Below are 12500 nucleotides of genomic sequence, written 5' to 3'. Positions count from 1 at the left end.
GATTTCAACCTGCCTGCGTTTTGCGTTGGACACCAGGAGTTTACCCTCCAGGAAGGTCTGTGGTTCCTGATCCCCAGCTCGGAGATTGACTGTAAGTAGATCCGCCAACTCCACGAACTGGCCCTCGATGATCTTCTTGGCCAATTTTGCCGGGACTGGTGCATGACCAGGACCAACAATGAAAGCCTTCTCAGACGTAGGCACTGATCCAGAGTTACCAAAACTTGGCAGGCTGCCGGATACACTGGGACTCGCGAATGGAGAGGTAATGGGGGCCATGAAGCGGGCCGAGCTTGAGTCAGTGATGGCTGACACAGGAGAAAAGGTAGGAATGAAGGCCGGCAAAGTAAACGTACCTGATGACGCCCCAAAAGCCATAGACGAGACATTGACATCACAAGAAACAGCAGTCGATCCAGAGGAGCTAGATGGAGTGACGCCAACAGAAGTGCCAAGGACGGAAGGGGGTAATGGCGAGGGGGCGCTCCCTTGAATTGAAGAGATGATAGTCGGAAGGGTGCTTCCAAGCGCGCGAACAACAGCCTCGGCGATCGAATCGACGGCCAAAGGCGCCACGGGGCCAGAGGGAGCCGTAGAAACCACCATCGGCGCGGGGGACAAGAGAGGTATGTCCTCCGAACGAAGTCCAGCGGACAAGCTATTGTTGGTTGAACGAGGTGGGTTCGGCATGATGTATGATCGAACACCAACCAGCGACGAGCGAGTTAGAGGCGACCACGAAAAAGAAGTGAAAAACGAACCAACAAACACGACAGAGAGCGAGAAAAAACCGCGGGCGATGAAGGACGAAATCCTTTGGCCACGCTAACGGATCGGCGAGCACACTACGGTCCAGGGACGAAAGAGCGACGAGTGAAGGAAAGACAAACCAATAAACACGACAGCCGCCGAAGAAAAAACCCTGGTCGATGACTGACGAAATCCTTAGAATTTATTCCTTTGTTGACCACAACTGGGAACCGCTACACTAAGCCCGCCAAAATAAACGTATCGGAGCACACGATGGTCCGAAGCACGAAAGAGCGATGAGCGAGTAAAGGCAAACCAACAGACACGACAGAGGGCGAGGAAACCACGGTCGATGACGGAAGAAATCCTTGTGTTTTCTCTATTGTTGTTTTTCTTTTGTTGACCACAACTGGGAACCGCTACACTAAGCCCGCCAAAGAAACGCCACGCTATCTGAGCGACGAGCCGACTATCGGAACTGGTACAAGAGAAGGTAAGACGAACCACAACACGGCGGTGAAGACGAGATGGAGACGGTCGAAGATCAAAGAACTTTTATTTCAACCTGGACAGCGACCGAGATAGCCAACGAAGCGAGAAGAAGAACGCCGAGAACCACTAAACTCCTAAACCGACTCACAACGCCACGCCAACAAACATGCTGCAAGCACATTGGACAACGCATGCACTACGCAGGAATACCGCTGAACCATGTCAGCCCCAGGGCCCCCCCAACCTAAAGAGTGCTGCAAACGCTACAAAAACGCATAACAACGCTAACAAACGCCTGCAAAACGCTACTGACCGGACTAGCTCCCGGTCGTGAACCATGTAACTATAACAAACGCTACAGAACGCACCAAAACGCTGAACAACGCTACCAGACGGCCAAGACACTAACAACCGCCTGCAAAACACTACTGACCAGACTAGCTCCTAGTCGTTAACTATGTTAAATTTTATTTAACTATATTATACCTTGTTTGAAAATTGCTACCATTAATTTTTAGTTGTTGCCTCGTTCAAGGTTAATTAAAAATAATAATTTTTTTGAATTTTCAGCTTAAGAATGAGGTAACAAGGGCTACATGTAATTTGCAAGCAAACAAAAGAATACTAAAATGGTGGCCATTTTGAATAAGGTGTATGGTGTCAGACTAGGGAGTCCTCCTGTAAGAAAGGCAGCAGGAAGTATTTTCCAGCATAGGAATTCAAAGCAACAGCTACCCATCAATAAGTTGTTATTGTGGTGGTTGATTGCTTTTACAACTGTGCCAACTGGTCTGCAGTCTATGTAAAACTGAAATTTTACTTTTATACTTTGTACATAGTGAAACAGGCATATTGGGAAAAAATTCAAACCCAAGCCCCAAACAAGAGTTGAATCCAAGTTCAAACTCAACCTATAGACATGCTTAGGAGCTACTGTAGGTCATGCATTGAAGTAAACTAGTTCAGGTGGCATAAATTGCTTTAAATCGCTTTAAAGGAGATCATCAATCTTTGGCCTGGGAATTAGAATCCACATCAACATAATTTAAGTGACCTTCATTTTCAGATATATGGCTTGAATCACAATCAATAAACAAGAAACAGAGAAAATCATCTGATGGATCAATGCTGTCTGATAAAAGACGAAAACCTGTAACAGTTACTGATATCCTTTTGATGATGATGATGATGATGATTATACATGTAATTATACTGGTGGGCCGGTTTGCTTTTGATTTGTTTCTGCAACATCTCTAGCGTTGTCTGTATTTGTCTCTTATCGGTGATACCATACCTTGCTTTCCTTGACTGTGATCAAGTCCATACATTGTATATATGCTGAGAGAAATGGATATTCTTGAAGATTGGGCTGCCATAAGGAAGGTACATACAATGTATAATCTTCATTGTATATCAAGTATCACTTTTCTTGGACCCTGCAGCACTACCAGAAGTTACACGTGAAGGCAGAAATAATACTATGATGTTATTTCTTGTCCCATTGGTTTACAAGAAGAGTGTGCACTAGTTGCATAACATAATGCAATACTCACTTGAAAAAAATCTCATTGTTCCCCCTTTTCCTGGTTCATTTCAGGGTAATAATTTTATATTCATTTTGGCACTTGGGGTATACTGTACATATTTCTGGGATCTGTTCAAGGCATGCAGGATTACATGTATAGTTGCAAAAAAGCAGCAAGATGCTAACTCTGGCTGCTTTTCTTTCTCTTTGAAGGCAAAGGGAGCATTAGTTAGAAGAAGACAAAATAGTAAGTTGTTATATTAATTCATTTTTAATTCATAAAATATTGTAGGTCAATTTCTGTGCAATAAATATCTCTTCCTAACCGAGTTTGAGGTCCTTACTCTAAGTTATGGACCGAGTCTTTTCCCATTGATTTATGGCCCAAGCGCAAAGCGCGCAGGCCATAAATCAACGGGAAAAAAGGAGGATCCGTAACTTACAGTACGGACCGAGAAAACGAGGTTAGTAAGATATTTATTATATCTCTGAGGTTAACCGGTGCACGGCAATGAAACTAGTCAAAGTGAAGTGGAAGGTTCAACTGCCACAAAGAATGCTGTGCCAAAATCCCAAAAATTAAATCTTCTTCAGTTTGAAATAGTTGCTTGCAAGATTCAAACAGTTTTCAGTACAAGTTTATGCAACAGAAATGACATGAAAAACTCGCTAGATGATGTTTTGTCGAAATTTTAAATTTAGCGAGCTGTACAGCGGGCTGTACTGTAGAATACGACCCACTAATTTAGCCAATTACAGCGCGCGTACTATCTGAGAGATAATAATAATTAAAAATAATACATCTTATTTTATTGGTCAGTCCTTTTCTGTGCCTTGGTTATGGCCTGGGGCCTCTACTCAAAAGCCCAAAAACCTTTTCAGACCCGAAAAGACCAGAGAAAACAATTGAAAACAAATGCAAATTTTCAGCACATGAAACATTTTCGTTTTGAAAAATCAACCCAGTGTTAAATCTAATCTGAAATACACTTGAAAAGTTTTCAGACTTTCGAGAAACACCACTCCGTCACCCCTGGACGGACTGACCCATAAATAACATGCATAAAATAAAATGCACTTCCTTGGGCCTTAATTTTACCTACAGGTGGCTGCCAATCAGAGAAGAGTCCTTTCAGTGCAAGATATGAAGATGGGAAACTCTATTATGAGGGAGAGTGGTAGGTTTTGGTACAGTGAAGTGAGATGAAAAGAGTGTGATTAGTGTGAGGTCTATTTCGAGACATGTTAACGCAATGACCCCTGAACCCCCCCCCCCCCCCAATTAAAATCGTCTGGCCTGGCTTTAGACAGAGTAAAATCTATCTAATAAGTCAATGGTTAATGGGGACATCTTGAGTCCACAATCACTTACAGTCAAACCAAGTGAAGCGTACCCCTTAAGATTGCATTAATGAAGTGATTATTTCAAACTTGAACCCGCTAGTCGTTTCAAGAATGCAATAATGAATTGATTATTCGAATATTGACCTCGCTCGCTCGATCTAAGAATACGGCTAAATTCGCTAACGGCTTCCGTTTTCGAAAAATCAATTCACTGTTGCGACTAGTAGGTTTCAAACCTACTAGTCTTTTCTAGAATGCAATACTGAATCGATTTTTCGGAAATGGAACCCGTTAGCCATATTCTTGGATCGAACGAGCGAGTTCAATATTCGAATAATCAATTCATTATTGCATTCTTGAAACGACTAGCGGGTTCAAGTTTCAAATAATCAGTTCATTAATGCAATCTTGAGGGGTACGCTTCACTTGGTTTGACTGTAACATATATTAAACAATAATATTGTTACCTTTGAAAAAATATTGTTTTTGGTTGGGCAATCTTTGGTGACTCAAATGTTCCAGGTGGGATTCAAACCCTAGCCTTTGGACTCAAAGGCAACAACCTTGCCCATAGCCCACAAAAGCAATAAGAAATTAAAATTTAAACCTTGTGAGGAAAACTAGAAATGAGTGCTTTTATTCTCAATGCTTTTAATATCCAGTGTATTATAGCACTCACAAATACCTTTAGTTCATGGTCTTTTAACTGCCAAAATTAGCCAATGTAATGGCCACATCTGTATCCCCTTCTTTACAAGAAATGGTGCCTTTTTTCCCGAGGTTCCACAAGAATGATCATGTAATGATATCCAGTTTATTATAGCACTCACAAATTCCTTTAGTTTGTTTTTTTTAACTGGAAAGTAGCCAATGTAATGGCCACAGCTGTAGCCTCTTTGTTGCAAGTAATGGTATCTTTTTTTTTTCCCAAGGTTCCACAAGAATGATCATGTGTTAATAGAGAGCAGAAGTGATACTTTCAGGTGCGTTATTGCAGAATTGTCAGAATGGTCTTCTAATGGCATACATATATATAAGCCGAGATACAGTACCCTTCATCTCCCTTTTTGTCATTTATTAAATCTGATGTTGATATTTTACTTATATTTTAGTGCTTATGTTACTGGCATCAATACCGGAGAGGTATAAACTTGTTTATTCTTGGTTTGCTTTAGGATGTTTTCAGCATCAGCCTCTGCTTTGAAAGATGAGCGAGCAATCACTCATCAGTATTATAATTTTTTTCATACTGTCAAATTATTTGTTCGTTTGAAATTAGAGTTTCAGTTTTATGTTCATCCCTGAAGCTGCCCCCATTGACAAGTAAAATCATCGCAGTGGTGTTAGACAGAGTAAAATCTTTTAGTCTTGTTCTGAGGATTGGGAGGGTTAAGGGGACATGGTTTTTGACTGGACCTAGGTGTTATTAACCAATTAGGGAATTTAAGAAACAGCAAAGGCTACGACTACGACATCGCCAGAAGTCAGTAATATCATTGGTTAAAAGGGCATAACTAATCGTGCTGCACATGCAGCACAGTTTTTAGTAAGTATCTTAGCGGTGGTATGCCTAACGACGATTTGAAATCACCAAATTTGAGGTTTTGACGACAACATAAGCACGCAACAAAGAATCCTTTATCTATTTTAACTTATTTTTAGGATAATTCTCCCACATTGTAGGACATGAACGAGACTGAATAATCGCAAAAAACTTATGATGGAGCAAAGTTATATTTTGAGGTGACGTTTTCGTCGACCGTGGCCATCACATATCTTAAATTCCCTCCATTGACAAGTAAAATGGTCTGGTGTTGGACAGTCTGAGTAAAATCTGTGATTCTCATCTCAGGTTTAAAATGGTTCAAGGGGAGATTGAGTGGACCTACATGTTGTTAACCCATTCATCACTGAAGTGGTCTCCATGTCAAGTCATCTGGCATTAAACAGACTAAAATCTATAAGTCTCACTCTCGGGAAGTCCTCAAAGGTTTAATTGAGGTGGTTCATGCCAGTTTCAAAGCTTTTAAGTAACGTTCTTACTAGAAGGTTTGGCACTAAAACACTGTATCACATATTAGCACCAAGTATTGCTGAACAAGATGCAGTCATTATGACATAATAAGTTGCCATGGCAATGGGAAAGCCCTGTAATAACACCCAATATTTTGGCTTCAGTTGCTCATATCTCAAAAACAAACCCAGTTACCCACATTTTTTATTGCTGAAAAGTGATCAGAAGGGCAAGATGAAACTTTGTGCAAAGTTTAAAAAAATGCTGTACAGCAGATTCAGAGCCACCTTAACCCATTGACTCCTGTGATTTTTTTAGGATGGCTCTGATTCTGATACAAGGACAGCAGAAAATGTACCAAAAACATCAAATGAACAAGCAGAAGAGTACTTTAAGCTTTGGCTTCCTTGGTGATTTTCTTGATGTCCTTTTGTTATCCTTGCATGGCATGCATCGTGGGAAAACAATGTCATTTGTTCCTTCAGGGACAATTTACTTACGGGTAGTTCAAAAAAAGCTCCCATCTGGAGTTCATTAACCTGTGCGCTAGCTACAGTGTACCACTGTGAGCTATAGGGAAACGTTTTGGCGACATCTCCCACATACATCTAAGATGAAAAATGTTTTAGGGTGCCATTCTATGTGGCCATAGTGACTATCCTTCCACAATTAAACTTGTCTACCTTCAGTTGGTAACAAAGCGTAAATCTTTTTTTTTTTTTAGGTTTGGGTGAGGAAAGTGGATGGATCCAAAACAAAGTTATACATAGGCCAGCTACAGAAAGGAAAATACAGAATAAGAAAAGCATGAACTCCAAATCTGGCCCCAGTTGTTTGAAGGGTGCATAGTGCTGTCCACTGGATAACTAAATTGATTTTGTTAATGTTTATCCACTGGATAGCATTATCCCCCATTTGAATAACCAAGGCCAGTGCAATAAAAGCAGTCGCAATCATGTACAGAACAATAAGATGTAAATGTGTTTCATTGCATGAAGAACTTGTTGTGCATTAGGACTTATCTTAGATATTAATAACTACCATGGATCTCACTCAAGGTCCTTTTTCATGAACATACATGTATCTGTGGGTGAATACTCGTTTTTTCATAAAATCGCTGTTTTCTCATTCTTTTGTCATTCTAAAAATTACTGGTTTGACGCCTCATTTTAGGGCAAGAAATGCTGTCAAATTTAGTACACACACTGGCCTACATTTGTGAATGCACAACATACAAATATTGCCTATTGGGGTTACAAAAAAAGGAAATTTGTCTCCTTTCAGACTACATAAAAGGCCTTAAGTTTTCTTAAATTCTTGGTTCCCTTGTGCATGGCGACTTGACATATTGTATAGAATTACATTGTACATGGATGTCCCTTTTTCAGTAATAGAGAAGCCTCGGCCTCTGCTGTTGCTTTGGAAAATAAATAAAAAGGCTTGTGTCAGTGCATTTTTGTTTTAAATTTCCAAACAATCAATACTGTAGGTGACCATACATGTACAAAGGTTATGCAGGAAAGTATTAAGTCCCATCAAACTCAAAACAAAGAGAGTATGGGCCACAGCAAGATATATACCCAGAAAAAGTTCATGTGCAACCTGTATGTAATTTACAAACGGTCACTTTTTGGATAGGTTCACTCCATGCAACATGCAGCGTTAGTGAGAATGGACACGTACCGTACTTGAATTGGGTGAAGTTCTACAGGGCTGTTATAAGAATTTGATAAAGCTGCCGTGTTTAGACTTAGGGTGCGTTTTTTTGGGAAAATCCAAAAACAGATCTTGAATCGAAAGTATCCACACTTGAGGAGGATACTTCAGATTAAATCTAAATCCCGATTTTTGAGATTCACCATTTCAGCGGTTTTCCATACATACATGACAGCTAAGCCCAAATGTTTTCTTCGCGCCTTTTTACCGTACAATGAATAGTTCGAAAATAGTTGGGTTTCCTGAAAAATTCACACAAGAAATTACATTAAGTTTCTTGACACCAATAATAATATTGCTAGCAACTTTCCTACAGCTAAAAAAAAGCATGTTTTTCATAATTTCTTTTTATCGATCACTAAGGTATTTTTTTCCTGGTGGCATTTTTATTTAAGAATAATTTTCTCCAAAACAAACTTAACCTTTAATTTTTTTTTGGTTTTTAAAATTTGCATGCAAGTGTGGGTTTGTTTGTTTGCATTGTCATGGAAAATAATCATTTTTCGGATTTTGGGTCTTTTTGATGCTGACGAATCCATTGATCCGAGATCACAAATCCCCCCCAAAAAAACGCACCCTTATGCTGAATATAAAGTTTAAAAAAAAACTTTCCAAAGACTGGATCAAAATTTCTTATTTCACTGTACTTGACGAATAAATTTCTTTAAAGGTTTAGATGCAAAGACAAGAAGGACCACAGGGATACCACCCAAACTAAACAAGAGTCTGAGATGCGATTAACATTCAAGTCCTTGCAGAGAACTTTGACTTGTTAAACCGAGTGTCACACAATGCTTTCCCCTCCCCTGATCGTATTGCCTGTTTCCTGTCACTATTAATGGAGAAAGAAATATTTCTATAGAATCACAGGCCATCGTCATCATCTTCACTAGAGTCAGTATCAATAAAAGTTGTGGGCTTTTGATGGTTTGGATTTACAAACAGATCATCATCGTCCTCATCCTCTTCATCATCAGAATTTGTGTCACAATTATTTACTCCGCCTTCATCCTTGCAATCACCATGGACACTGCTGCAAAGGAAAATTATATAAAGCAATACTTGCATGCTAAATACTGTAGATGTTATACAAAGGAAAATTTGTCTTAATGTCAAACCAAGTATTGAGGGTTTGCATCTGACGTCACAGCGGCCACGTTGGTGTACACAGGGTTCGTGCTGGATTTTGTGTATAAAATTCCAAGAGCAAGAAATTGAATTTTCAATAAATGTTTGTAAGAAAATTTATATGCCATACATCATGTTTCAGTGTTTTCTTTGCTGAAAAAGCCTAGCTTGGTATTCTTTCCCACATCCTGTGAGATAAGGGCACGCACAGGCATTTTATGTTTTGCATTTAATCTTTACCCAACAGTCAAATTTGGGCTCAATTTCTGAACTATCTTTAACTTAGTATGAAGAATCTCAACTATTTTCACCCAAGCAAAAATTCAAAGAGTTTGGATTCAAGCAGTTTCCCACCAAATCCTTTTTTTCCAGGGCTTTTCAAGGACAGTCAATCCAGTAAAATGTCTTCTGGGAATTTGACTCTATTATTATGCAATCCTGTGGGGCAATTTTTCATTGTTTTGTACACCAACATGGCTGTCTCATCATGGGCATGAAAACCAAGAAAAGCTGTACAAGTCAAGGAAAGCTAAATGGGCCCTACATAAACACACAGACTCTGAACTTTTTCCCTCTACCAGCCATGTTCCCAGGGTCAGTTGGCTAGCCTTAAGAACAGAAAGTGATGAAGTCAATCAAAATCAGCCGAACTCAATTATTTACAGAAAAAGTGGCAGAAATCAATTTCTGGAAAAATGATATTTTGATCTTCATGGGAACACATCAAGATGTTCTGGACAAAGTAAAATAAGAAGTTTTTAACCACCCTCCCCGTTTACTGCGATTTTGATCATAATTCTGCAGAATCTTACCTTCAAGCACTAAGCGGCAAACTGCGTTTTGGCTTCATCAATCAAATTTCCAAGCATAGCTGGGAAGATTGACTCTGCCTCTGGCAAGTGAATTGGAGTTTTCATTTGGTTCACAGCTGGAATACCTTTAAGATATCTTCTCAGAGGTGCTTCAGTAACTTCACTTGTATGAATGTACCATGAAAACCAAAGATGCAGATTGGTACAGGTCATGTCATGCATAAAAAAATTATTGATTTCTGGCATCTATGGTTTTGGGTGAACTCTTGGCTTGGCGTCGGAAGCTTGATTGACGGAAGCCAGAATACAGTTTGGCAAATGGCACTTAAAGATGAGATTTTGCACAATTATGAAAATCACAGTAAATCTATTTTTCTCAACCTATGTCTTGTTAAATCGAGAAATCATTTGGAAAATCACCTGTTTACTTCCTTGACCTCTGATTTTTCATCCAATGAAAACTCTTCTGTGAATGCTTTGGGCCTTAGGAAGAAATCACAACAAGAAGGACAGTGTTTGGCATTTCTGTCCACTCAAGATTGGAAGTAATGGAGTGAGCAAGTGCAAATTTTCATAGACTTTGAAAAAGCCATGTGACAGGGGCACATATCACGTTTGAAAGTGGGGGGAGGGGGGGCTAGGTCTTAGTATAGTTATGTAAGAGTAGTGTAAATTACACTGTATTAAGTCTCTGATAAAGCCAAAAACAACCGCATAAAAAAAAAATTGGGGGAGGGGTTTATGTGCGAAGTCTAAGCATCAGCTTAAAACATCTTTACCAGAATAGAGTTCACATCAGCTGTTTAAGAGTTACATTAAGGGGGCACTTAATGGCCAATTATTTCTACTTACAACTGCTTTTTTTAACACTTTCTGGTTTTCACATTTTTTGGACAGCCATATTTTTATGTCTGTCACCCATTTTGATTTGTGCGCTGACGTGAGCAGCTTCAGTATTGAGAGTGTGCAGTTGCTTGTCTCAAAGCTGAGACTAGAGAGTGACAACTTACTAACAGCTAAAGTTGCATTCAAATAATAAAACAGTACTTACCAGAGTCCTTCACTCTTGAGATACTTGATTTGTTTACCATACAAAATATAAACTATCTCAGCACACACTTTGTTTCCTTCCTTTATAGGGTCAACAATAACAAAATCTCCTGAAAATATTGAGAGGACGTACAAAATTAAAAAAAGAACTTTCAAGGCTCAACTTGTAGCTATTATAAGTAAGAAAACATGCCATCCATTTTTCAATCAAATGAAGCTATGATCTTTGCAGTTGTGAAAGCAATTTTTGGAATTGCGTAGAGAAGCCTGAAAAATTCAGGACTTCAATGGGATTTGAACCTGTGACCTTGCGATACCAGTGCGACGCTCTAACCAACTGAGCTATGAAGCCACTGACGTTGGGAGCTGGTCATTTGTGGGTTCTAATGTTCCCATGAGGAATGAATCAACGATGAAGATCATAGCTTCACTTGATTTCATATCCACAGTTCATATATGATCCAATTCATATTCATTTTATCGTTAATTCATTCCTCACGGGAACATTAGAACCCACAAATGACCAGCTTCCAAGGTCAGGGGCTTCACAACTCAGTTGGTTAGAGCGTCGCACTGGTATCGTGAGGTCACGGGTTCAAATCCTGTTGAAATCCTGAATTTTTCAGGATTCTTCATATATCATTTCACTGTTAATTTTTCAATCTTTCATTAGTTTGTCTTAAACCACTAAATTCTCAGAGAGGGGAAATAATAATAATTTATTGTTAATAAATTTTCAATCTTAGATATTGCATTTCTAGCTTTCTGATTGGCTCATGCAATCTCAGTTGCCAGTTATCTCATATACCATAGAGTGTTTTTCAATTGAGTGTCGAAAGAAATTAGCGAATTGCTTTGCTTTATGATTACTTCACTCACTGATTGGTTCAAAGTTCTCGCGCCACTTTTTCAACCAATCAGAAGTGAAACCAAAACCAATCATGGCTCGCGTGTGCACATTTTCCCACGCTTTGTGTTGGCTACGTGTAATTACTTCGAGTTTACATTGGTTTACCGAATAATCTTTGTCCTTTTTGATTGTCCAAAGTAATTACTTTGGTTTTGGTTTTACGAGACTTATTTGAAAACCGCTCTAATGACCTTATTTGGAAACTGGTTGTATCGGCCGTTTTGTAAAAACTGAGACAACATTCTGTTGTTCTGTAAGTAGAACAGTTCGGAATTTAATGAAAATTTAATAAAACAGTTACATTGTATTCCATTCACGCTTATCGAATGTGAGGCTGGTTAAAGCCAACTTGGTGCTACATGCCTTTTTGGCTACTTACCACCTCATATCCAATGCTAACTCATGTAATAATCGTTAAATACATTGTACCTTCCTTGTCAGCCAAATCATATATATAGAACAAAATGAAATATTTAATAGCAATAAAAAGAAGAAAAGCTCTTCTTCAGTTACATGTACTGATTAGCCCCATTAAAGGTATTGTTTACCTCTCTTAATCCAGACACTTTTCCTGAATTTTGATGGCATGCTGACAAGGAACTTGTTGCCATCAGATGTCTCAATCTCATGAAGGTTGTTACCACGGCTACTTACAACCTGCGTAATAATAATAATAATAATAATAATAATAATAATAATAATAATAATAATGATAATAATAAAAATAATAAAAATAATAATAATAATAGGGACTTCAAG

General features: G+C 38.9%; 2 protein-coding genes across 5 annotated transcripts in view; one reads left to right on the top strand and one right to left on the bottom strand.

Moving 5' to 3' along the window:
- Positions 1–7578, top strand: part of LOC138027589 (breast cancer metastasis-suppressor 1-like protein-A) — an 18616-nt gene extending 11038 nt beyond the window's left edge. For 2 of the 3 annotated variants that reach the window (XM_068875129.1, XM_068875130.1), the window contains 7 exons: positions 2309–2407; positions 2561–2625; positions 2981–3014; positions 3873–3945; positions 5044–5094; positions 5224–5254; positions 6850–7578. In XM_068875129.1, coding sequence (XP_068731230.1) covers positions 2309–2407; positions 2561–2625; positions 2981–3014; positions 3873–3945; positions 5044–5094; positions 5224–5254; positions 6850–6936 — 440 coding nt within the window. In that variant the 3' untranslated portion in view covers positions 6937–7578. Of the gene's footprint in view, positions 1–2308; positions 2408–2560; positions 2626–2980; positions 3015–3872; positions 3946–4891; positions 4950–5043; positions 5095–5223; positions 5255–6849 lie in introns of those variants that run through there. The other variant, XM_068875131.1, reaches the window with a different exon arrangement.
- Positions 7109–12500, bottom strand: part of LOC138027590 (probable RNA-binding protein EIF1AD) — an 11881-nt gene continuing 6489 nt past the window's right edge. Inside the window, exons 2-5 of one of the 2 annotated variants that reach the window (XM_068875132.1) lie at positions 12290–12398; positions 10833–10941; positions 10202–10264; positions 7109–8874 (exon numbers count right to left, since the gene is read on the bottom strand). In XM_068875132.1, the coding sequence (XP_068731233.1) occupies positions 8706–8874; positions 10202–10264; positions 10833–10941; positions 12290–12398 (450 nt within the window). In that variant the 3' untranslated portion in view covers positions 7109–8705. The remainder of the gene's footprint in view (positions 8875–10201; positions 10265–10832; positions 10942–12289; positions 12399–12500) is intronic. The other variant, XM_068875133.1, reaches the window with a different exon arrangement.

This window comes from Montipora capricornis, chromosome 12, assembly GCF_036669925.1.
Source record: "Montipora capricornis isolate CH-2021 chromosome 12, ASM3666992v2, whole genome shotgun sequence".
NCBI classification, from domain to species: domain Eukaryota; kingdom Metazoa; phylum Cnidaria; class Anthozoa; order Scleractinia; family Acroporidae; genus Montipora; species Montipora capricornis.
This window is presented reverse-complemented; position numbering and strand designations above follow the sequence as displayed.